This window comes from Xenia sp. Carnegie-2017, unplaced genomic scaffold (genome assembly GCF_021976095.1).
Source record: "Xenia sp. Carnegie-2017 unplaced genomic scaffold, XeniaSp_v1 HiC_scaffold_23, whole genome shotgun sequence".
NCBI classification, from domain to species: domain Eukaryota; kingdom Metazoa; phylum Cnidaria; class Anthozoa; order Malacalcyonacea; family Xeniidae; genus Xenia; species Xenia sp. Carnegie-2017.
Window position 1 is genome coordinate 2833335 of NW_025813486.1, and position 25694 is coordinate 2859028.

The 25694-nt window shown below is 33.4% G+C and overlaps 1 protein-coding gene and 1 long non-coding RNA gene across 3 annotated transcripts; both read left to right on the forward strand.

Annotated features, from left to right (window-relative positions):
• Positions 1-297: 297 nt before the first annotated feature.
• On the forward strand, positions 298-24988 carry LOC124448850. 2 transcript variants are annotated; one of them, XM_046999832.1, is made up of 3 exons: positions 298-377; positions 1589-1657; positions 23413-24988. In XM_046999832.1, exons 2-3 carry the CDS (start codon positions 1652-1654, stop codon positions 24679-24681), a joined length of 1275 nt encoding a protein of 424 aa, XP_046855788.1. In that variant the 5' UTR covers positions 298-377; positions 1589-1651; the 3' UTR covers positions 24682-24988. The 2 variants fall into 2 exon arrangements, with proteins under 2 accessions (XP_046855788.1, XP_046855787.1); XM_046999831.1 differs by lacking the exon at positions 1589-1657 and adding an exon at positions 22729-22797.
• Positions 4323-4904, forward strand: LOC124448877. The gene is made up of 2 exons (XR_006949295.1): positions 4323-4733; positions 4860-4904. It is a non-coding gene; the product is annotated as an uncharacterized LOC124448877 (long non-coding RNA).
• Positions 24989-25694: the final 706 nt, after the last annotated feature.

Below are 25694 nucleotides of genomic sequence, written 5' to 3' on the forward strand. Positions count from 1 at the left end.
AATTGCAAATGTGTTTTGTTTCTCTTGTTTTAGATGTATGAAAAAATATGTATTTGAAATTTAAAGTACTTTTTAAACAACTCTATCGGTAAAAGTTTAGTTTCAAAATATTCTTTTAAAATTTTCAACCCACAAAATTATTGATATTGTATTTTAAATCTATTATTAGGTGCTATATAATGTGTTCTGTCATAACCTAGATCCGCCTCTATTTCGTGAAAAAATTTGTAAAATGTTTTTGTTGTTAATGTAACATGTTTTCTTATTTAATTTAGGTCCATAAAAACCATGTTTTATGCTGCAAACCCTTTATCTGACATCATTGAGAAATGGCAAACTTGTGATTCAAATATGGACAACTTTGTGTAAAGTTAAAGGTACCATACACTTGCCTTTCATATCTGTGCATGCAAAGAAAAAAAGAAATTCTGTCTGACAAAGTAAACATTTTCGATCATTTTATTTTGATACATTTACTCGAATGTACATCACATCACAATCATTACTAACTCATAACCTTCTCCCCTTGACCCAAAGAAAAACGACGATTTTTTTGAGAGCAAACATGTTTCGGCATTATCAGAATGCCATCTTCAGTGCAGAATGATTAGTGTTAAGTAATATGATACATGCTTCAGTAGTTTTTCTATCTACACATGCTTCAGTAGTTTCTCTATCTACACATGCTTCAGTAGTTGATCTATCTACACATGCTTCAGTAGTTTTTCTATCTACACATGTTTCAGTAGCTTTTCTATCTACACATGCTTCAGTAGTTTTTCTATCTACACATGCTTCAGTACATCATCCTTTACACTGACCATTCCTTCCATTTATCTATCTTCAGAAATTTTGTCCATTCGTTAGGTTGCAAACCTCTGATTCCATACTTCCAAATTTGGACATTCTTTTGCAGCATACACCTTCTCTGTTTGAGTGACCTTGACTACAGTACCGACCTCGAGTAACATAACTTGACTCGCGAGTATCGAATGGCGAGTGAGTGACTGACTCGCGAGTCAATTGCGAGTGACTCGCGAGTCAATTGCGAGTCACTCGAGAGTGACCAGTTGCGATTGAGCGAGTGACTCGCTATGCAGTTGCGAGGCACTCTTGAGTGTAAAAAAGTTTGCGAGTGATGAAAATAACTCGCTGTTTGCGAGTGGATAAATTAATTCCCTGTTTGCGAGTGAATCGAAATAACTCGCAACAAGTTCTTTCTCCAGTATTTGAAATTGACAAACATAATCTTAAGTGTAGTGACAAGTAAAATTCGTTGAACATTTTGAAGGCAACAGTTTTATATATTTTTATGAAACATGGAAGCAAAACGACTATTCATTTGAAGCAATATCTCGGGACCATATGACGATGAAATCTTTTGAATTTTTTTACAAAAGCATTTTACTAACTTCACATTTTTCATGGCACAAACGTTATTCGTAAATCGGTAGAGACTATAGAGAAATGTAAAGTAAATGGCACGCAATCAACAAGTAAATCGAAATAGCGCTTAAACATTTTCGCGTATTCAGTTTGAGCATATCATTGGGGTGACTCACAAACATTCTTCTCTCTATATATATAGCATTTTGAAAACGGAAAAGCTTTTCTAAAAGCTCAGAAACGATTTATGACGTAGCTCTTTGACATGCAGGTGCGACTTTTGATTATTTTTATGTTAACAATTACAATTGTAAATGCAATAAAATTACGATTAAAATGCTAAAGTTTTTAAGAGTATTTAATATACTCATCTTAAAAAGTTTAGCATAACCGAAAAGTAATATTCAACAACTGATTTTACGTAAATGATTCCCAAAAAATACTATTTTATCAACATAAATTAAAAACTTTCGTTTCAAGTAAAATTTATCAAAGATACCTAAGATTATTAATTTAGTAGTTTATGTTCTTCTAAAAATTGATGAAAAGTTTCTACGATTACCATTCAATCCTCGTAGCCGAAGATAAAAACGATAATGTGTTACAGCATGTTGCAAAACAAATACATTTACTAAGTTATGTTTGAATGAACGCATTATAGACTATGGTTGGCATTACCATAAGCGTTTCATGGTATATTCAAGAAAAGGCTATCAGCTAGAATATTATATCATATTCTTAGAAACAGTCTAAAGATATAAGACGTCAAAAAATGACGATCTAAGATTATAGAAATCTAAATTCCTATATCTGTCTTTTGGAAAGTCACGTGAACTGTCCAGTAAAGTACTTAATTTCAATATTGTTGATACATCAATTTTTTGCAGATAGAATCAAGAGAAAAAGAAACCTATTTTACATTAGGCAAATAAGTAATGTTGTTCAAAAGGAACTTGCTTTGTTTTTCATCAAACAATGGAACTCTCTTTACAAATCATCTCATGGAGAATGGGATGATACACCCAAAAGTGGCAACAAATTTTACAATTTCGAATCAGGAAGAAAATTAGACCAAAAAACACGTCAAAAATATCAGGATGGAGACACCAGTAAGTGGGAGTGTACGATATTATTTGATGGTATACTTTTTTCAAAATCAATTGGAAAGCATCTTGACAAAAAAAACAAAAGATGCTGTTGACGCACTTCGTGTTCAAAGAAACAAAGACGTACATTGGTATGAAGGGGAATGCTCAGATGATGATTTTGATAATTTTGATAAAATAGTCAATATCATTGAAAAATCATTTAAAGATTTGAAATTTTCGTTCGATGAAATCATTGAAATAAAAAATCATCGAAACTGTTTTAATTCGTTCCAAGTTCTCCCTTCAAAACCTAATCATTTTTTCGTTGAACGCACTGAATTACGAGATAAAATTAAAAAAGATCTTGAAAAATTAAGGAATGATAACAATGATAAACTGACATATTTTTACATCACTGGTAATCCTGGCAGTGGTAAATCACAACTTGCAAGACAGGTTTGTGAAAAAATATCGTGTGATTGGAAAAATAAAACTTCGTTTGTAATGACTCTCGATGGAAAAAATGAGGAATCTCTTTTAAAAACGTACTGTGAACTTGGATACCGTTTAAACTGTGACAAGTACATGATTAAAAATTTCAAAGATGAAAATTGTTCTATCACAGACAAAGTGAGGAATTTGCCATCTTTAGTATCCACACGATTGAAATTCTGGCGAATTTGGTTGATCATTGTAGACAACGTGGTACAGCTCAGCAAAATTTCTTCGTTACTTCCCCAAGTTTGTGATCCCATGTGGATAAATGGACAAATCATAGTAACTATCCAGAACACAGATGCCGTACCTCAAGACGATGAGTTTAACAAACTTATTTCTATCAGAAGTGGAATGAATGATATGGAATGTTTTCAAATGTTGAAGCATTACACTATTGAACATGATGATGATAATATGTTAAATAAAGTATTGCACGCATTAGATCGTCAACCGTTGGCTTTAGCTGCTGCTGGTTATTATGTCAGTCGTGTAAACAAAGCAAACTGCTCATTTACTTGGAGTCAATATTTAAAGAAATTATCTTTAGGAGAACAAGAAAACATGGACGCCACTTTTGTTAAATTTAACTCGGTATATCCTAGAAGTATGTTACAAGCTTCACTTTTAGCTGTCAGACAAAATGCTGAAGAATCCTCCATATTGGCAAATGTTATTAACTTTTTTTCCATGATCTCGTTTGATCCTATACCACGAGACATTATTATTTGTTATGTTCAAAAAATCGATCCCAAACACTCAAAGGAAGATATATGTCTTTATTTAGATGAATGCTCTTTGTTCTTGCATTCAGAAAATAATGACATTAGTCTACATCGCATTGTTCACAAAGCAATTATTGTTTATCATTCTGAACATTCAAATGAAGAACATGAAATGGAAACTAACGTTGATCAAATAGCTCAAGCACTTTACGTGTTTAAAGAGAGAGACGACGAAAGCAAATTAATGCCTCATCTTGAAATAATTCTTCAATTATTAAAGACCAGCAAGACAAAAATCAACATGAATACTTTACAAGTTTTCCAATATTTTGTTGACAGATTGAGACATTTCGGAAAATACGAACTTGCTCTTGAACTATTGGATAAATTTTAATCAGAAGAATCTAGTTATGGCAAAGCCTGGTATTTTAATATCCTCAGTCTTTTATACCATGACACGGGGAAGTTTAGCAAAGATAAAACTTATCATGAAAAAGCTCTGGAAATTCAAAAACAATCGTTATTTCCAAATCATTTTGATGTCGCCGCGTCTTTAAACAATCTTGGTAATGTCTATTCTACTTTTGAAAACCACGACAAAGCTATAGAATTTTACGAAAAAGCTCTGGAAATTCAAAAACAATCGTTAGGTCCAAATCATGTTGATATCGCTGCGTCTTTAAACAATCTTGGTGTTGTGTATCATAAAACTGGAAAGTACAACGAAGCTATAGAGTTTTACGGAAAAGCTCTGGAAATTAAAAAGCAATCGTTAGGTCCAAATCATGTTGATGTTGCTGGGTCCTTAAACAATCTTGGTGCTGTGTATTCTAAAACTCGAAAGTACGACAAAGCTATAGAGTTTTACGATAAAGCTCTGGAAATTCAAAAACAATCGTTAGGTCCAAATCATGTTGATGTTTCTGGGTGCTTAAACAATCTTGGTATTGTGTTTTATGAAAGTGGAAACTACGACAAAGCTATAGAGCTTCACGAAAAAGCTCTGGAAATTCGAGAACAGTCGTTAGATCCAAATCATGTTCATGTTGCCATATATTTCATTAATCTTGGTAATGTGTTTGATAAAACTGGAAACTACGACAAAGCTATAGAATTTTACAAAAAAGCTAAGGAAATTCGCAAAAAAACGTTCGGAACTAGTCAGGTTGATGTCGCTAAGTCTTTTGGACAATCTAGGTGTGATGTATGATAAAACTTAGGAAGATGACAAAGCTTTACATTTACACTTGGAAGCTCCTTGTTTCAAAGAAAATTGTGCCTTCTAATTATGTTAAGCCTATTTTAAACACATAGACCGTAGGAGCAAGGCTTCCACCTGCCAATTAGCTTAAGTCAACTCGCCTCTCCCTCAGAAGTTTTTGGTACTGAACAAAACGTTTGCAGTTTGTGTTTTGTGAGGTAAAATTAACCTTAAGATGTAATGGTCATTGTCTATGTATAGTTTCTCTGATATTTGGTCAATAAACTTACTCTACAGCCCAGGAATCGTCGTAAGTTGAACTTAGAACTGACCATTCCCTGAATCTGACATTCTCCTTTAGACTTTATTTATAAAATAATTTGTTTTTATGTTATAACCAAGTAGCAATTTTTATTGTATGATTCACAAACTTACTGAAGTATATTGGGATGACAGAATTTTATGACATAAATTTTGTTAAATAAATACTATCCTGTTAGTTTTTCATATTTTTGAATTATTCATTAATTTCTTACCAAGCTCCATAAGCCTATGACCATATTCCAGGTTCCTATAATTTCCAAGGGATACACCTTTCATACCATGCATACCACCCCACCAAGCTGCAGCCAATATTCCTGTACTGACACTATCTCCACCATGAAACATAGAACAAGAACACAATTGAAACCAGGAATTTTTTGCCATCATCAAAGCATAGTAAGCAATTATTGGTGCATCATGACAACTGGACCCACCACAAACTGCATAACATACAGATTTATAAAAAGCATTACGTTCAGGTATGTTATATGTCACTGGAAAATTTGGTTCACTTTTTCCATTAATTAATCCCCTTAGTTCTAGATTTTATTGCCTTCTTTTTGATAAAAAAAACTGAAAAGTCCTACTTGAACCAACTTTTTGCAAACATCTTTTAAAGCATAGGCTGTAAATTAAGGTGCAGTAATAGCCCCTAGACAAACTAACGACAAAATCATTATCTTTAAAAGTTGTTCATTTCACATCTCTCACATTATGATGAGCCATTTACATAATAGCAACATTATGACACAGATTATGACAGCTGTAGTGTAGAGACAAAAGGAAGGAGAACAATGGAAAAAACAAGCTTTGCAAATGTTTATGTAAACCGAGGATAGGGTTTATGCAAACCGAGGATATATTTCCTGGAACTTGAAAGCAGGTGAGTACAAATTTAAGACTGAAGGTCAAAAATCTTTTTCTCTTTTATAAAATAACCAGTGCAAAGCAGATATTTGTTGTTTTTCAGGTAAAATGTAAAGCTCCCTATTGGCGAGTGGTATAAGCTCAACAATTGACATAACTGCGACAGATATGCGAAACAAGGAAATTGAATTCATTAGGACATATTTCAATAGTGTTGGACAACAAGAGCATTATTTGCAGGCAGAATATGAAGGAGGTGCTGAAAGTTTGGAGAGGATCTTAGAATCTTACGCTTTGTTATCGTCGACATCATTCGTTTTTTCACAAACGCACAACAAACGCAAAGACCGCAAACGCTTTTCAACTAATGGTAAGGAAACAGTGCATAGCATCAAAAAGTACGGCACTGCAAAAATACAATATGTAATGGAAAAAAGTGTTAATTGGAGTTTACTTTACAAATTCTAATTTACGCTAATTATTACAAAAGTACCAACGGACCTAAGCATCATCTCTACATGTTTTTATAGCTCCACCCGTTTTCGAAGATAATAAAGGCAATGCACCAATTGCGATTTTCGGAAATCCATAGAAAGCACAGAAACTAGGCACTGCATACATGGATCAGAAAAGGTCAGATTTCAAACGCTGTATTACAACGAAATAGATTAAACAGTTATCACATTCTTAATCAACAGGTTAAGCAAAATGACCATTTTTAGGACTCGTGAAGAGGAACAAATAAACAAAAAAATCTGCTGAGCACAATCACGCCACCAAAACATATCAAAAATTGCAGAACAGTAAAAAATTTGGCTGCCCAGCAACAATCCAGATTCGTGAAATAAAAGTTTTTAAGGACTACTATTTTGACAAAACTCTTATCCAACAGCGAACAGCTTGAAAAGAGCGAAAAACTGTTTTAGATAAACTAAGAGCAGACATTTCTAAGACTCCAAACAATATGAACACCTCATCAAAGTGCTACGTGACCCTCACCAGAATCATGTAGTTGGAAGTTCTGTCAAAATCAGCAACAACGTTGACAAACGAGTAATAAATAAAATTCACGAGCTTGTCAGTAAGAACGTTACTCAACCCAACGAGATAAAACGGTGCCTGGACGAATATGTAGAAAAAAAGCTTTCCCAAAATTTACCATCCAACGAACGACCTGGTGCAAACTGCAGAAAATGTTATCCGACGAAGCAAGATTTGCACAATCACATTTCTAGTGCTGCCATTGCTGTCAATAAATGCAGTAAAGATGACCAACAATCTCTAAAACACAAAGTTGACGCCTGGAAAACAAATAAAAAATGCAATATTTTTTACAAACAAACGGAAGAAGTAACGGCAAATAATAGTTGGCAGGCAAAAAAGCAAACATTTCTATTTGTTCACCAAGAACGCTGGCAACAAATGCTATTGAAAATATATGGATCCGAATTGCCTCTGATGGATGTGACGTACAAAACCACAAAATACGCGTTGCCATTATTTTTTATTTGCGTTCATACTAATGTTGGGTATATAGTTGTGGCTGAATTCATTTGTCAGAATGAGGACAGCGAATCTATCTGTGAAGCATTAGATGTAGTCCAGAGCTGGAACATATGGTGGCGACCATCTTACTTCATGGTAGACTTTTCAACGGCAGAAAGAAACGCCTTAGTAAAGCTGTTTCCAGACGCGCATGTTTATATATGTGACTTTCACCGCATTCAGGCTTGGCAAAGATGGGCGCGGTTGGCCAAAAACGGTCTCAGCTCGTCAGAACAGCAAGAATTTCTCCACCTTTTACAGCAAGTGGCAAGATCAACACATCAAAATCAATTCGACGATGCATTGGAAGCTCTTCGAAGCTCATCAGCTTATGAGAAAGCCCATATCTAAAGCTACGTTGAAAACACATGGATGACTTGCAAAGAACGGTGGGCTCAAATTTTCAGAAAACAACAAGATGTTAATATAGTGAACACCAACAACGGCGTCGAATCGCAAAACAGGCACTTTAAGTAAAATTATCTTCCAAGAGCTATCGACAAGTCAATATATGGTTCAGTTATAATGATGATAGAGTCATTTCTTCCAGACTCTTATCAGCACTACAAAGACACCAACTTCAAACAAAGCAGCCAATACAGAAAGTGCAACAAGAATGTTCCATACTATTTGCATAATCATCCAAACCACTTTATCAAGCACTTTATGAAAAGTTCATTCGCATCGCGCCAATTTCGCGATAACGATGTTGATTGCATTGACAATAGCAGCGGTCATTTCTGCGTTAGGTGCTCATCAGACAAAACTAAATGGTATAAAATCAATCTCAGTGTTCCAAAGTATAGCTGTGATCCGTGGAGAAAAACGCAATTTCCCTGTAAACACATGTACGCAATTTTCAATACCTTTGAAGAATGGAATTTCACAGCCCTCCCGCAACACTATAAAAAAAGCATTTTTAATAACATTGGACAATGGCTTGAATCTAGAAGAAAATGAAAAAAAGAGAAAACACGAGGAGACTCATAATGAAAACAAGAACAACGCAGAGATTGCAGAGCATACTTATGACGTAATAGTGCAAGAGGATGAAAGAAGACGTGAAACAAACTAAAACAAAATTAAGACAGAAAAATCTTGCGAACTAAAGGAAACTGCACATACGCGAAATTTATTGCTGGAGAAGTTGAGTCTTGTTCGAAATCAGGCATTCATCGTCAACGAGCTTTAGCTATCTTTGCAAGAAGCGCTTGACTACGCAAATAAAATGCACGAAATCTTAAATCGAAATTTCCCAGTCAGTGAAGGTTTGCCAATTAGAAATAGTCCAACAAAAAAGCATTTGAAATCAACAAATGTGGAGTATCATCAAGTAATTCATAAAAAATTGCCTCTTCGTTGCAAAAAGAAGCATGTTAATAACTATATCACAACAATGATCCCAGACATAAGTCAAAAGTGCGCTGTATCATCAAACAAGGTGAGATAATTCTCATTTTGGCAACCTCGACTGACGAAATCTTTTTTACAAATTATAATTTTTACACACAATTTACGTCCCAGAATGCACTTAAAGAGCCAGTTGAGCAAGAATTGTTGTATGAGAGTGAAACAGCGCAAATCCAGGCATCACAAGAAAGCATTGAAGTACCGCCAATCAACAACTTGGAACAACAATAAAGGTCAGTGATTCATTGCAAAACGAGCTGAAATTGTGAATGTATTATGATGTACTTTGTTTTTAAATAATATAGCACCTACACTGATACTGGCAAACAGTCGACATACAATTCATTGTTTCTGACTCCAAGGCAAGGAATAAGTGCACTTACAGAAAGACAGTGTCTTGGAGATATTGGGATGGAATTTGGTCCTGTGAATGTATCAACAGTAGATCTTTGGTCTTGTAAGTCCAAACGATATAACTGAAAAAGAAATAAAAATTATTGAAAAAGAAGTCACCACATTTAAACTTGGTTGGCTGACTGACTCTGTAAGAGAAAAAAACGTCTAATATAGTCTTCTTATTTATCATTATAAGTAATTGTTTATAACCATGAGTGCAATGTACACATAAAACTGGAGAGGAAATCTCTTCAAACTATGCTTTCTTTTGATTTTAGATAATAGAGGCTATTATTGGAGTTTGACTGAAAACTACACTACTGTTCTTGCAGCAGAATCATTTATTTCACAGATTGTTAAAAACAACTCAAGCATAAGACGCACATGAGCTAATAGATCTTTTCACCAAACCAAAATTATCCTTTTTCCAATCAACATCCATGGCAATCACTTGACACTACTGGTAAGTATTTGAGCTAATCAATGAAGGCAATAATAAAATATAGACATGCATATACACATACTTAGCCCACATGAGTCCACAGATTTACATGCAAAAATTAGAATCTATAGAAGCATTAACTCATTTAATTTCTTAATTAACCAAGAGAAAATTTTTAACTAAATGCAACAGTAATTTTGTGTAATATAGGCTATAGATAAGTTCTCAAAAACAACCTACTTTGACCCACTTGGAGGAAGTGCAGAGGAAAAGACACCTAATACACAGATGATGTATCATATAAACAAACTAAGGTAATTATCAAACTTGACCTAAAAAAGATTTGCCCAAAAATCATTTTCGACAATCAATATTATCATTCATGTGGTCATTGTTTATCACTGCTTTGGTGCTACATGTTTGTAAATGTCAAAAGTCCAGGTTGGTATAGTCCTGAGAAGGACTGTTTTTGTTGTTGTTGACTGACGTTTCGACAACCTTAGCGGTAGTCATCTTCAGAGTCATTTGACTCTGAAGATGTCATTTGACTCTGAAGATACTCCCGGGTTCAAACCATTTACTTTACTGCTTTAGTGCTTTTGTAGATGTAAAAACAGGTTGGAACTCAAGCTCATGGCAATGTTTTGAGCCACTTCATTGTAAACAGGAAGATATGTATAACTGTGGAGTGTACATATGCTTGGTAAGCTTGAAATAGCCTAACTTTACTTGAATAGCTATTTTTACGAACATGATTATTCAGTAACTGCTCATTTCACATCAGTTTGCTCCATGTCTAGCCCTTGGCTAGGACTATCAAAAACCAGCAAACATGGAGACTGAGAAAACGAATCCTTTCAACATTGCTTGGGTCTTGCTATGATGATATTACAAGTTAAAGCATAAATAACATTTGGTTGAATAATTTTATATGGAATTCGTTATGAATATCTCCAGGGAGCAAAATGTGGCTGTTTGCAAATTATACAGAGAGGATCACAATGAAGACTGGCTGGGTTGTGATCAATGTGGTAAATTTTTTCACGCAAGTTGCCTTAATGTTGACTTGGCCATAACCTTGTCAACACATTTTAGATGCAGATAAAATTAGTATCAATATTATTTGACATGCAACAAAATCATTTTTATGGTATCAGTGCAAACTGTGCAATTAAAATGAGTGCTTCAAAATATATCAATGTGTGAATGATAAATACTTTAATTTAAGGTATAATGAACTGGAAGATTGAATTGATTCGGCACAATTTTCCTTGTCACAAATTGAATCTCAGACATGATATGAATAGTTTGAAACTGTTGACGAAATGTTACCATAAACTACAAGTTTTACAAATATATCTAAAATAAAATGGCTTATTCTTATTTCTTACTTTTGTAATGATTCTTCTGGCGAAAAATTTTCAAAAATTTATGTAAATGCGTCTACATGATTACTCTGATACGAAATTCAAACGCAAAATCAAAAGTTGAATGGACTTTTGAGAGATAGTCCCACTTGTACCACATCTCCTATGTAATCCCTAAGTAATCACTTATTCATTGTTTGTAAAACTACCTGCAGGCTCAGTCTCCCTCTCCGCTTGTGGTAAATTAAATCCCTTAAAATATACAGCATCACTTATTAAATTTAAGTTCATAATTTTCAATGCAGCAAAATAGTTTTGCTAATCTTTGTACATTGTCACGACATAACATTATCAATGTCGATTGTGCCCAATTTAATGCGCCTTTGCTTTCATTCTTTGTTTTGCATAACAATCTATTGATACAACTTCTAGAACGTTAAATATCAAAACCTAAAAGTTTCAACCGTCGAACAGTTGAAGGTTTGTAAGACATAAGACAAAGAATTATCATGCGTGTTTACGCGGTGTATAAATGTGACTTTAAAATGTAAATTGTTCACCAACTGTTAAGTCATTTATACACTTTTTATAAATTTAGTCTTACCCTACAACGAAGCAACGTGTAGAGTGCAAAGGCTAAGTCTTCAATAATATATATTCCACTGTAATGTTTTAAAAAACCTTCAAATAATAACTTCAGCTCCCAACCCAACCCTGTTGTGTGTTACATGTTTGGTTTAAACAATTTTAACAACTTACAAAACATTTCCAGTCCAATAACTATGTATTTTTCCTGTTAAGATATACGATTTGCCTTATCAGAATATGCTATAAAGATATTAAACTGTGCTGTGGCGTCGCCTGAACGATATTTGAGGGGAAGGAGAATATTTATATATATTGGATATGCTGTATAAATTTGCTTTGAAATTTATTGTTTTTAGTGAATTATCATATGCATATGCATTTATTAATATTTCCTCCCGCCAAATATCGTTCTGGCGGAACACTGCAACTGTGATTATGTTGGTTATTTGTTGTTCAAACAATTTTCCATTGAATCATTTGTTCTTACTGTCATAGAAGGAAGGTTGCTTATTTGACGTCAGTCATGTCACGCGTCTAAAGACATGAATATTACAACTAATCAATTTCTTTGAACTCTCCCACTAGTCATATCATTTTTATAAAACTAACAAATCATTATAATACAAATTGAAATTCTATGATTGTTTTTTTGCTATAGTTTATGAAAGTTTAATACTACTCGCAATAGTTTATGAAAGTTTAAAATTAAATTTTCGAGACTCTTTCGGTCTTTGTATCACTTAACATATTCTTTGTTCATCAATACTTGACAGTTATGATGTTATTTTTGACTTGTTCTCACACATAATGATTTAACATATTATTTGTTTATAAGATTTCTGGTGAGCTTTATTGTATTGTTCATTTGTTGACTTCATGTAAAGTAGTAAAACAATCTTGTTTTTTCAGAACATTGCCAGTAGTCTTCTTTGCCTAACCACTTATTGACTATCTATTATTCATTCGTTGTCTTCATGTAAAGTAGTAAAACAATCTTGTTTTTTTAGAACATTGCCAGTAGTCTTCTTTGCCTAACTACTTATTGACTATCTATTATTCATTCGTTGTCTTCACGTAAAGTAGGGAAACAATCTTGTTTTTTTAGAACATTGCCAAGTAGCTATGTTGTATAAAGTTGCTTTGAAATTTATAATTTTTAGCGAATTATCATATGCATAATGCATTCATGAATATTTCCTCCCGCCAAATATCGTTCTGGCGGCGCACTGCAACTGTGATTATGTTGGTTATTAGTTGTTAAAGCAATTTTCCATTGAATAATTTGTTCTTACTGTCATGATATTGAATATTACCTCATGTTTGCAAAAAGAAATAATGAATGAACGTTTACCTAAATGTTACAACATTTAGTTGCTCTGAAATCTAATAAATTTTGCAGCCAAACTAACAACACTTTAATGAGTACATAATTAAGATTTAAGTCACAAAATTGCTAAAGAGTTGTGAACTTATTCCAAGATGCCTTAGAATTTGTCAATAATTATTCTGTACGTTTCATAATGCTATCGAACCAACTGACAAATCATCTAAATATAGAACTTACCATTGAGAAATATGTTTTACGAAAACACAAGCAAAATGATTGAAAATTCTAAACTGTCAACGCAAGTATTGTCGAAACAACGAATTTATGTGGATTGCTGTTTTTCAGACAATATTTCCAGCTGTTACCGATGGTTTTTACATACATGCACCTATAAGATCCTTGCTATATTTAGTCAGTTTATATATGATTATTTGCTTTTCGATTTATCTCTATTGTTTTCGTAAAAATCTCAATGGTTTTTATTGATGCTACTGATTTTTGGTTTGATTTTTCAATGTGACATTGGTCATTACTATTGTCTAACACACCATGTGGTTGAGTGCACAGAGGTACAGTTTTCACAGATTGTGGTGTAGACTTGCAATGAAGGAGAGCCGTAATTGTCTTTTGCTCAAATTTTTACGACTCCCTGCGATATTTTTAGCAGTTGAGACACTTCACGGCAAAGAGAATGCCCTTAAATCTTCTCTCAAGGTATAGGACTACAAGATTCAATGAATACTTGGACAAAATGAAAGTCTACTTTCTAAATTCATTATCGTGTCATTAATCTTATCCTACCACATCATGTTTCGTTACTTTGCATAACGACATTAAAGCGCAAAATATCGGAAAATTCTTATGAAGTTTTTTATTTAAATGCATTGAAGGATTCCTTATTGTCTTTATGAAAGGTTACAAATTTAGTCATGACGTCAATTAAAAAAATTTTAACATATTTAAATTCGTGTGTTTTATCTTCAACTTTAACGGAAAATTAGTCACTATAACTTTGTAGAAAGAAAGTAAATTCTGTTTTTTTACTGTGTAAGTAAGTATGAGTTACTTGGAATAATCAACTAGTCTTAGTGTTGTTCTCGAATTCCAATTATGAAAACTCTCACTGTAAAATGCTTTGATCACAATGTTAAGCCTTTGATCGTTTGAAATTTCTTGTTGCATCGTTCAAACTCAACTGACTAAAGCTATTCGTGCAATGTAGGTAAATGTTCTACCATTTGGATAGTATAGCAGAAAACATATTACACTTTGCTCATTCTCAATATATCTGATGAGGAATTTAAAAACGCGAATTATCGTCTTATGCAGAGTTATTCATCATGAAATCTCATACATGTGTTTCGTATTTTCTTATATTGTAGATCCCACATGGATGGAGTTGTGAAAGTCCTTTATCACCTGTGTCGTTCACTTCTATTACTCTTACTAGTTTGTCATTACTCATGTGTCATGGTGATTCATGGCCAAGAATGTTCATTTGTAATTTGGATTCTTTGCTAATGTCAGTTGTTTGTTCACATAATGATGATGGGCCCCATAGTTATATGAACCCACATAAGGGTGGTCAACTGATACTCACAGAAGATCAACTCTTCACTAAGCATTCTTTGAGTGATAATATAACTGGAGTATTCAAGTGGTCCCTTTACCATCGCTCGAAGTTACCATAAGAGTGCATTGTAAACTGTAATTGATTAAAAAGGGGATTCATGATTTAGGAGCAACTTTATTGGTTGATGATGCCGGTTACTTCATGTATGAAATGGTATAAACATATTGAATGAGCATTGCATAACGGCATATGTCCGTATGAACATTAACATTGAAGTAATTGGACTATTCTACAAAGATTGAAAACAAGCGAATGTAAAAACACGATCCATGTCTTGTGGTTTGTAAGTTTAGTAGATTAGTGTTGTATGAGTAACTGCATGAGATAGTTAAAAAAGGATCCTGATGGTCTATTTTTATAATTTAAACCTTAATTGTGAAAAACACCCAAATTAGGATCAAATGACAATAAAAGATGTCACTTGCTTTAAGAAAATAGCTGGCTTTCACTTGCTACTTTTTCTAATTACATCAAACGTTTATAAAGAAAATTGCCATGGTGCAAATAGGGTTCATTAAATTCTAAAATAAAATTGTTACAACAAATTTTTATGATATAAACGTGAAAACTGCGCGGTGGGAAAGAAAGGAAGAGACCTACAAATTCACCTGAATCAGACTGACCACGAAAACGTTTGGAAATCAGGTATTAAAGTTTTGTTCTTTTCAATATATTTAAGTTTTGTTTTTGATCACTCATGCGGACATTTATAACGTGTTTTTTATAGAGTAGCGCTTTGTTTCTAGACCTACTAAATGGACAATGAATGAACAGAGCAAGTCGGACAGAAGCACTCTGAAGCAAACGTCCTTACTGAAAGATTCACACTTGTGACTTTAGTTATGGATAATGTTCACTAGTATAGCACATTTTCAAATTCAGCCGTTAAAAATTTCCGTAAAATTAAGTTTTCACAATTGTTAAATATTCTGACAAAACACACGAGTGAAAGCCAGCTATTAATGAAGGTCTTTAATGAAACAATATAAAATTTTAAATCTCATGAAATCTAGTAGACATCAAAAATGATTTTTATGCAAGTCATGACGTCACTTTGGTCATTTCATTTTTCATTGTTATTGGCAGGTGAATGGTCAGGTCGTACAGACTGAATAATTTTTTTGTGTGATTTATATATGGCTGCTGTTAGTTTTCCTTTTTCATCTGTTTATTAAAATTTCTGTTAGCACTCTGCACTCTTTCGTTTTTTGTTCACTACCAAAGTTTGCGTTTCTTTTGTTCCAACACAAAATATTCACTGTGTTTAATAGGGCAGTCAGCCCACTTTTTTGTCACTCTGTAAATTTAAATGTTTTATATGAACGACGTACGATCCGACTACGCTGAATGTTAAAGTAGATCATCGGGATCATTGAAAACAACAAAAATATGAAACATCTTAAAACTACAAAAATTTGAGGAAATTTTTCTAAATTTTCGATCTTTTCTTTTATTGGAGGGTTTTTTACCAGATCCACAGGTTTTCCCTTCCATTTCGTTTTGTTTTGAAAAAAAACAGTGTCCACATTTGGGGCCAAGCGAAGCCATTTGTCATAACGTTATTTATCGTAGTTATGAATATTCACGTTTCTTTTTCATTTCTTGGCGTTTGGGTTTATCTCTCAAAACACTGTAATTTAACAAAATAGGTACGCTATGCGTACATATTGGTACCCTCCAATTATACCCGTACTGAATGAAGTAGATTTAATTAACATAGTTTAAATAAAGTTATATATTTAATATTATTTACGTCAAACTTGCTCAAGATTTGAAAATGCTCTTTACTTATATGACCTAGTACAAGCCAAATTTCCAAAAACTTCCTTAGTTCTTACCTTGAGCATGAGTAATATTTTAACCTTATTTGCGTGAACATAATTTTCACTTTTAATAAAAATGGTTCTTACTTGCCAAAATTTTTCTATCAGATAAACCATTGGAAGCTCAACTAACTATTTTCACCCAAGGTTTATGCATATCTTGCACGCTGATAACTTTGGAGACGTTTTCCAAACTTTTTAGTTTTTTATACACCCTGTAAACTATATGGCAAAGTGATATAGCTTCACAAATAAGCGTCAAGAACTTTTCAAATATCGTTTGGTCAATCACAGTATCTATATTAACAAACGGATTGAGAGGCAAAGGCCCCCACCCACCAATTCAACACCTCCCCTCAAATGATCAATGTCCTAAATAAATCAAACATTTACAGTCTGCACTTCGTGAGGTAAAAAAAATCTAGGGATGCTGGTCCTCATCTAGTTTTACAGATATCTAGTTAATAAACTAACCTCCCAGCACAGAGGTCACCCAAAGGAAAACATGGAACTGCCAATGCCTTGAATCTGACATTCTCCTTTAGACTTTATTTCTTTACAAAGTAATTTATTTTTATATTATAACTCTTTACTCATATTTATTGTATGATTTATCCTAATGTTAATTTGAATGACCAAATTTTATGACATATAATTACGACTTTTATAAGTTAGAAAATTTGAAAAATAAGAAAAATGAAACACAGGAAGAATGTATTTACATGCAGAGGAAGAACGCGACCGAATATATTTTTTGTAAAATGTTGATTCATGCAACACAGAGCTTTCAAAATGTTACTTTTGATCATATCTTAGTTTAACAGTGTTAAGTTTTACTTTCATTGCATCCTTTACTGTTATATGTCTATGGAAAAAATGGAAATCTCTGAAAGTTTATGTACGGGGGATTGCATGTCCAATCGTGCATCACCTCCATTTTTTGCCGACGCTACTTTTGACTAATCGCTGTGCGTCTAACAAAAGGTTGTTAGTTGTATTGAGCAAACCATTCATTTTAAAAGTAAGGACATTTGTAAAATAAGCAAATGTTGAACACAGGAAGAATGAATTTACACAGAAAAAGAACGCATTCGAATCTAATTTGGGGAAATGTTGATTCATGCAACAAAGCGAGCTTTTAAAATTATACTTTTGATCATGTTTAACAGTTTTAAGGTTTACTTTCATTGCAGCCTTTACAGTTGTATCCACAGTGTCTTTATTGATCATAAGTAAATATAATTGCGTGCAGTTGATGTTTGCCATGCATTCATAATTTACAACGGCTTATTTAATAACAAAGGTTTTCTATAAAATGAACTGACTTATGCAAGAATATACATGTATGGAATTTTTGATTGAGGTAAAAAAATCCATCCACCGTTGCGAAAATCGTGCATTAATCATTGGCATTCAAATCCTATCTTAGATAGATGATTTTCTATTCCTGACTTAAAAATTATGAAACTTTATAAGACTTAGCAGTAGTCCTTTGGAATTTGACTAATGTCAATGTCATTATGTACTCTGCATGAGGTTTTTATTTATGTATTTTTATTTCTATAACAATTGTTTTTAGTCAGTGATGTATACTTAGTTATATAACTAGAATGTTCTACATAGACGTCATTTATGTTTTATAATACCGTTTGTTGAAGGAGATCCTGACTCACTCTTCATCTTCGTTCACTATTTAAATGTGTTTATGTAACAAAACTTATATGGATAAAAGATTGATGTAACAATAAGGTATGAATTATGATCACCATTTTTAAACTGATATGTACTTGGTCGCGTTCTTTATATTAAATCTCTAATCTTTGTAAGGTATGTGACATGTAAAGAACTAAAGCAAACATAATTTTGTCTACACGGTCGTCATATATGAAGTCTTATTTCTAAAACGTAGGTAATTTGTCGAAAGTAAAGTGAGATTATGAAACTGTATTACTAACTTTACATAACAACTTTGCTACTAAAGCATCTCGATAATGTATGACTAAACATTCAAGAGAAATCATATTTAAGTTGATACACCAACTCTCTAACTATTGACAATAAGCTGCATGGTAAAGACAGTAAAACCTGTTCAAAAGTATGGGGGAGGCAGAATAACATGAGAACATATTCAACATGTAGCACGCTGAATTTTTCTTTATAAACTATACTTGTCTATGGAAAAAAGGGGGATCTGTAAAAATTTCTGTAGGTGGGGGCACTTGTCTAATCATGCCTCACCTCCCTTGCTGACGCCACTTTTGACTTAATCTCTGTGTGTGTAGCAAAATGTTCATAGTTTTATACAACAAAACATTTCTTTTAGAAGTAAGAAAATTTGAAAAATAAGCAAAAATTAAACACAGGAAGAATGTATTTACACACAGAAGAAGAACGCGACCGAATCTACTTTTTGTGTAATGTTGATTCATGCAACACAGATCTTTCAAAACTATACTTTTGATCATATGTTTGTTTAACAGTGTCAAGTTTTACTTTCATTGCATCCTTTACTGTTATATGTATAATGTTTTTTTATTGATTATAAGTATTTACAATTGCGTGCAGTTGATAATTAAAATGTATTGATAATTTACAATGGATTATTCAATAACAAAGGTCTTTTTATAATATGAGCTGAATTTTGCAATAATATACATATATGGAATTTTCATTAACGAAGTGAAAAAAACCATTTAAAGTTTTAAAAATTACCTCTTAATCATTCACATTCAAATCCTATTATAGAAAGAAGATCCCTTTACTCCTGAGTTTAAGCTTGTGAAACTTTATATTATTTAACAGTAGTCCTTTGGAATTTGGCTCATTTCAATGTTATTATGTACTCTGCATGAGGTTCTTATTTATGTATTTCTATTTTTATAACAATTGTTTCTAGTCAGTGATGTATACTGATATGTTTGTAAATGATGATCGTCCAGGTTCATAAAGTCCTGAGAAGGACTGTTTTTGTTGTTGTTGACTGACGTTTCGACAATCTTAGCGGTAGTCATCTTTAAAGTCAAATGGACTCTGATCTCCATTTTGACTCTGAAGATGAGACCCTTATTAGTCTCTCTATATTACTAAATTTGCCAAATTTTATAACACAATCTTTATCTACTATCTGTGTGTTAGCCAATACTGTTTCTCGACTTCCGCAAGACTTTCCTCTGTAGTTTTAACCTCTTTTAGCAATGGCCAATGACACTGGGGACCTGACAACCACTTCGATCCCTTCCACCAAAGGTTCACTTTCCTTTAATTGTGATGTCGTAACTCTACTTCAACCTAAGTCCGCAGGGTTATCTACACCCGGACAATGTTTCCAGTCATCCTTCCAGCTCAATCTTAAAATCTGTTAACTCTATGGCGCACAAAATGTTTCCATTCTCCCCTATTACCGATCCAGCACAATGCAGTCATAATATCCAACCAACAGTATGTACCATTAAATTGAACAAAACCTTCTAAGGCCAACTTCACTGTGTCCATCAACTGTGCTAATATTCCAGCTGGCATCACTTCTAGTCCGGAAATTTTCTGCAATTTTATTGGCGCTATCCTTGTTTTTGACGTAAGCAACTCTACGTGGTAGGCACCGTTTAGCTCTGTCACAAAATATACGACCGCACAGTATGCCTTTTGGCTGGCATCTGCGAACCCATGCAGGTAACATTTTACCTTACCAAGTAAATTAACATACACCCATCTCACCACAACTAAATCCCTGACTCTCTCTAAATCTTCTATCCATCTCTCCCATCGTTTTTCCTTGTCACCTTCCAGCTCATTATCGCATTCAGCTTTCTCAATACACAGCTCCTGAAACAATATTATAGCACAAACTACAACTGGAGTTAAAATACCTAAACGATTGAATAATCCTGCAAGTATACTTAGCATATTTCGTTTACTTGGAATGATTGCGTTTGTTCTTTCAACCAATTTCCAGAGGCTAAATACAAAGCGATCCGATTTACATTCCATCTAAATCCTAGTACTTTCTCAAAACTTCCACTGATACTATTTTAACTTTTAAAATTGCTATATAATTGGCAACAATTGGTGGGGGACTCGTTCAAGTGTAAAAAGCTCGTCAGAACAACAACAAAGCTTCTTCGCTTAAGCTGACAGCCAGTTTTTTTGGCTAGACTGCAGTTTAACGGACACCTGAAGCGCTTGTATTGGGAGCACGGGCTTGTTTTGGCTTAAGATCATATGGTAGGGCTTGGATCAGTGTCTAAGGTGTCCGCTAAGCTGCCGTAGTCCGGGCTGACACACTAGGCAGCCATGGTTGTGCACAACACCTGCAAAACGATGTAAATTAGTAACAATTACACTTGTCATTTCTATAGTAGTTGATCTATCTGCACATGCTTCAGTAGTTTTTCTATCTACACATGCTTTAGTAGTTTTTCTATCTACACATGCTTCAGTAGTTTTTCTATCTACACATGCTTCAGTAGTTTTTCTTTATACACATGCTTCAGTAGTTGATCTATCTACACATGCTTCAGTAGTTTTTCTATCTACACATGCTTCAGTAGTTTTTCTTTATACACATGCTTCAGTAGTTTTTCTATCTACACATGCTTCAGTAGTTTTCTATCACACATGCTTCAGTAGTTTTTCTTTATACACATGCTTCAGTAGTTTTTATCTACATGCTTCACTAGTTTTTCTTTATACACATGCTTCAGTAGTTTTCTATCTACACATGCTTCAGTAGTTGATCTATCACACATGCTTCAGTAGTTGATCTATCTACACATGCTTCAGTAGTTTTTATACATTGCTTCAGTAGTTTTCTATCTACACATGCTTCAGTAGTTTTTCTTTATACACATGCTTCAGTAGTTTTTCTATCTACACATGTTTCACTAGTTTTTCTATCTACACATGCTTCAGTAGTTTTTCTATCTACACATGCTTCAGTAGTTTTCTATCTACACATGCTTCAGTAGTTTTTTTATCTACACATGCTTCAGTAGTTTTTCTATCTACACATGTTTCACTAGTTTTTCTATCTACACATGCTTCAGTAGTTTTTCTATCTACACATGCTTCAGTAGTTTTTCTATCTGCAAATGTTTCACTAGTTTTTCTATCTACACATGCTTCAGTAGTTTTTCTATCTACACATACTTCAGTAGTTTTTCTATCTACACATGCTTCAGTGGTTGATCTATCTACACATGCTTCAGTAGTTTTTCTATCTACACATGCTTCATTAGTTTTTCTACCTACACATGCTTCAGTAGTTTTTTTATTTACACATGCTTCAGTAGTTGATCTATCTACACATCCTTCAGTAGTTGATCTATCTACACATGCTTCCGTACATCATCCTTTACACTGACCATTCCTTCCATCATATCTATCTTTAGAAATTTAGAAATTTTGTCCATTCTTTAGGTTTCAAACCTCTGATTCCATACTTCTAAATTTGGGCATTTATTTACAGCATACACCTTCTCTGTTTGAGTGACCTTGACTACAGTACCGACCTCGAGTAACATGACTTGACTCGCGAGTATCGAATGGCGAGTGAGCGAGTGACTCGCGAGTCAATTGCAAGTCACTCGAAAGTGACGATTTGTGATTGAGCGAGTGACTAGCAATGCAGTTGCAAGGCACTCTCGAGTGTGAGAAGTTTGCGAGTGAATAAAATAACTAGCTGTTTGCGAGTGGATGAATTAATTCGTTGTTTGCGAGTGAATTGAAATAACTCGCAAAAAGTTCTTTCTCTAGTATTTGAAATTAACAAACATAATCTTAAGTGTAGTGAGCAGTAAAATTTGTTAAAAATTTTGAAGGTCACAGTTTTATATCTTTTGTGAAACATGGAAGCAAAACGACTATTCATTTGAAGCAATATCTGGGGACCTAATGACGTTGAAATCTTTTGAATTTTTTACAAAAGCATTTTAATAACTTCACATTTTCCATAGCACAAACGTTATTCGTAAATTGGTGGAGACCATAGAGAAATGTAAAGTAAATGACACGCAATCAACGAGTAAATCGAAATAGAGCTCAAACATTTTCGCGTATTCAGTTTGAGCATATCATTGGGGTGACTCACAAACATTCTTCTCTCTCTATATATAGCATTTTGAAAACGGAAAGGCTTTTCTAAAAGCTCAGAAATGATTTATGACGTAGCTCTTTGACATGCAGGTGCGACTTTTGTTTATTTTTATGTTAATAATTACAATTGTAAATGCAATAAAATTGTGATTAAAATGCTAAAGTTTTTAAGAGTATTTAAAATACTCATCTTAAAAAGTTGAGCATAACCGAAAAGTAATATTCAACAACTGATTTTACGTAAATGATTCCCAAAAAATACTATTTTATCAACATAAATTAAAAACTTTCGTTTCAAGTAATATTTATCAAAGATAGCTAAGATTATTATTTTAGTAGTTTATGGTCTTCTGAAAATTGATGAAAGTTTCTACGATTACCATTCAATCCTCGTAGCCAAAGAAAAAAACGATAATGTGTTACAGCATGTTGCAAAACAAATACATTTACTAAGTTCTGTTTGAATAAACGCGTTATAGACTATGGTTGGCATTACCATAAGCGTTACATGGTATATTCAAGAAAAGGATATCAGCTAGAACATTATATCATATTCTTAGAAATAGTCTAAAAGATATAAGACGTCAAAAAATGACGATCTAAGATTATAGAAATCTAAATTCCTATGTCTGTCTTTTGGAAAGTCACGTGAACTGTACAGTAAAGTACTTGATTTCAATATTGTTGATACATCAATTTTTGCAGATAGAATCAAGAGAAAAAAGAAACCTATTTTACATTTTGCAAATAATTAATGTTGTTCAAAAAGAACTTGCTTCGTTTTTCATCAAACAATGGAACTTTCATTACAAATCATCTCATGGAGAATGGGATGATACACCCAAAAGTGGCAAAAATTTTTACACTTTTGAATCAGGAAGAAAAATAGACCAAAAAACACGTCAAAAATATCAGGATGGAGACACCAGTAAGTGGGACTGTACGATATTATTCAATGCTATACTTTTTTCAAATTCAGTTAAAAAGCATCTTGATAAAAACACAAAGGATGCTGTTCATGCACTTCGTTGTGAAAGAAACAAGTACGCACATTGGTATGAAGGGGAATGTTCAGATGATGATTTTGATGAAATAGTCAATATCATTGAAAAATCATTTCAAGATTTGAAATTTTCGCTCGATGAAATCAATGAAATAAAAAATCATCGAAACTGTTTTAATTCGTTCCAAGTTCTTCCTTCAAAACCTAATCATTTTTTCGTGGAACGCACTGAATTACGAGATAAAACTACAAAAGATCTTGAAAAATTAAGGAATGATAACAATGATAAACTGACATACTTCTACATCACTGGTAATCCTGGTAGTGGTAAATCTCAACTTGCAAGAGATGTTTGTAAAAAAATATCGTGTGATTGGAAAAATAAAACTTCGTTCGTAATGACTCTAGATGGAAAAAATGAGGAATCTCTTTTGAATACTTACTGTGAACTTGGATACCGTTTAAACTGTGACAATTATATGATTAAAAAATTTGAAGAAGAAAACTGTTCCATCACAGACAAAGTGAAGAATTTGCGATCGTTGGTATCCACACGATTAAAATTCTGGCAAAATTGGTTAATTATTGTAGACAACGTGGCACAGCTTGGCAAAATTTCTTCGTTACTTCCCCAAGTAGGTGATCCCATTTGGAGAAATGGACAAATCACAGTAACCATCCAGAACATAGATGCCGTACCTCAAGACGATGATTTTAACAAACATATTTCTATCAGAAATGGAATGAATGATACGGAATGTTTTCAGCTGTTGAAGCATTACACTATTAAACATGCTGATGATCATTTGTTGAATGAAGTATCGCACGCATTAGATCGTCGACCGCTGGCTTTGGCTGCTGCTGGTTATTATGTCAGTCGTGTAAACAAAGCAAACTGCTCATTTACTTGGAGACAATTTTTAAAGAAAATATCTTCAGAAGAAGAAAACATGGACGCCACTTTTGTTTAATTTAACTCGGTGTATCCTAGAAGTATGTTACAAGCTTCACTTTTAGCTGTTAGACAAAATGCTGAAGAATCCTCATTATTGGCAAATGTTATTAAACTTTTTTCCGTGATATCGTTTGATCCTATACCACGAGACATTATTGTTTTTTATGTTCAAGAAATTGATCCCAGACACTCAAAGGAAGATATATGTCTTTGTGTAAAGGACTGCTCATTGTTCTTGCATTCAGAAAATAATGACATTAGTCTACATTGCATTGTTCACAAAGCAATTATTGTTTATCAATCTGAACATTCAAATGGAGAACATGAAACTAACGTTGATCAAATTTCAAAAGCACTTTACATGTTTAAAGAGAGAGACGACGAAATCAAATTAATACCACATCTTGAAAAAATTCTTCAATTATTAAAGACCAACAAGACAAAAATCAACATGAAATCTTTACAAGTTTTCCAATATTTTGTTGACAAATTAAGACATTTTGGAAAATACGATCTTGCTCTTGAACTATTGGATAAATTTAAATCAGAAGAATCTAGTTATGACAAAGCTTGGTATTTTCATATCCTCGGTCTTTTATACCATGACACCGGAAAGTATAGCAAAGCTAAAAATCATCACGAAAAAGCTTTGGAAATTCGAAAACAATCGTTTGGTCCAAATCATGTTGATGTCGCTGCATCTTTAAACAATCTTGGTAATGTACTTGATAAAACTGGAAATTACGACAAAGCTCTAAACCTTCACGAAAAAGCTCTGGAAATTCAAAAACAATCGTTAGGTCCAAATCATGTTGATGTCGCTGCGTCTTTAAATAGTCTTGGTACTGTGTATTATGAAACTGGAAACTACGAAAAAGCTATAGAGCTTTGTGAAAAGGCTCTGGCAATTCGAAAACAATCATTAGGTCCAAATCATAATGATGTCGCTGCGTCTTCAAACAGTCTTGGTACTGTGTATTATGAAACTGGAAACTACGACAAAGCTATAGAGCTTCACAAAAAAGCTCT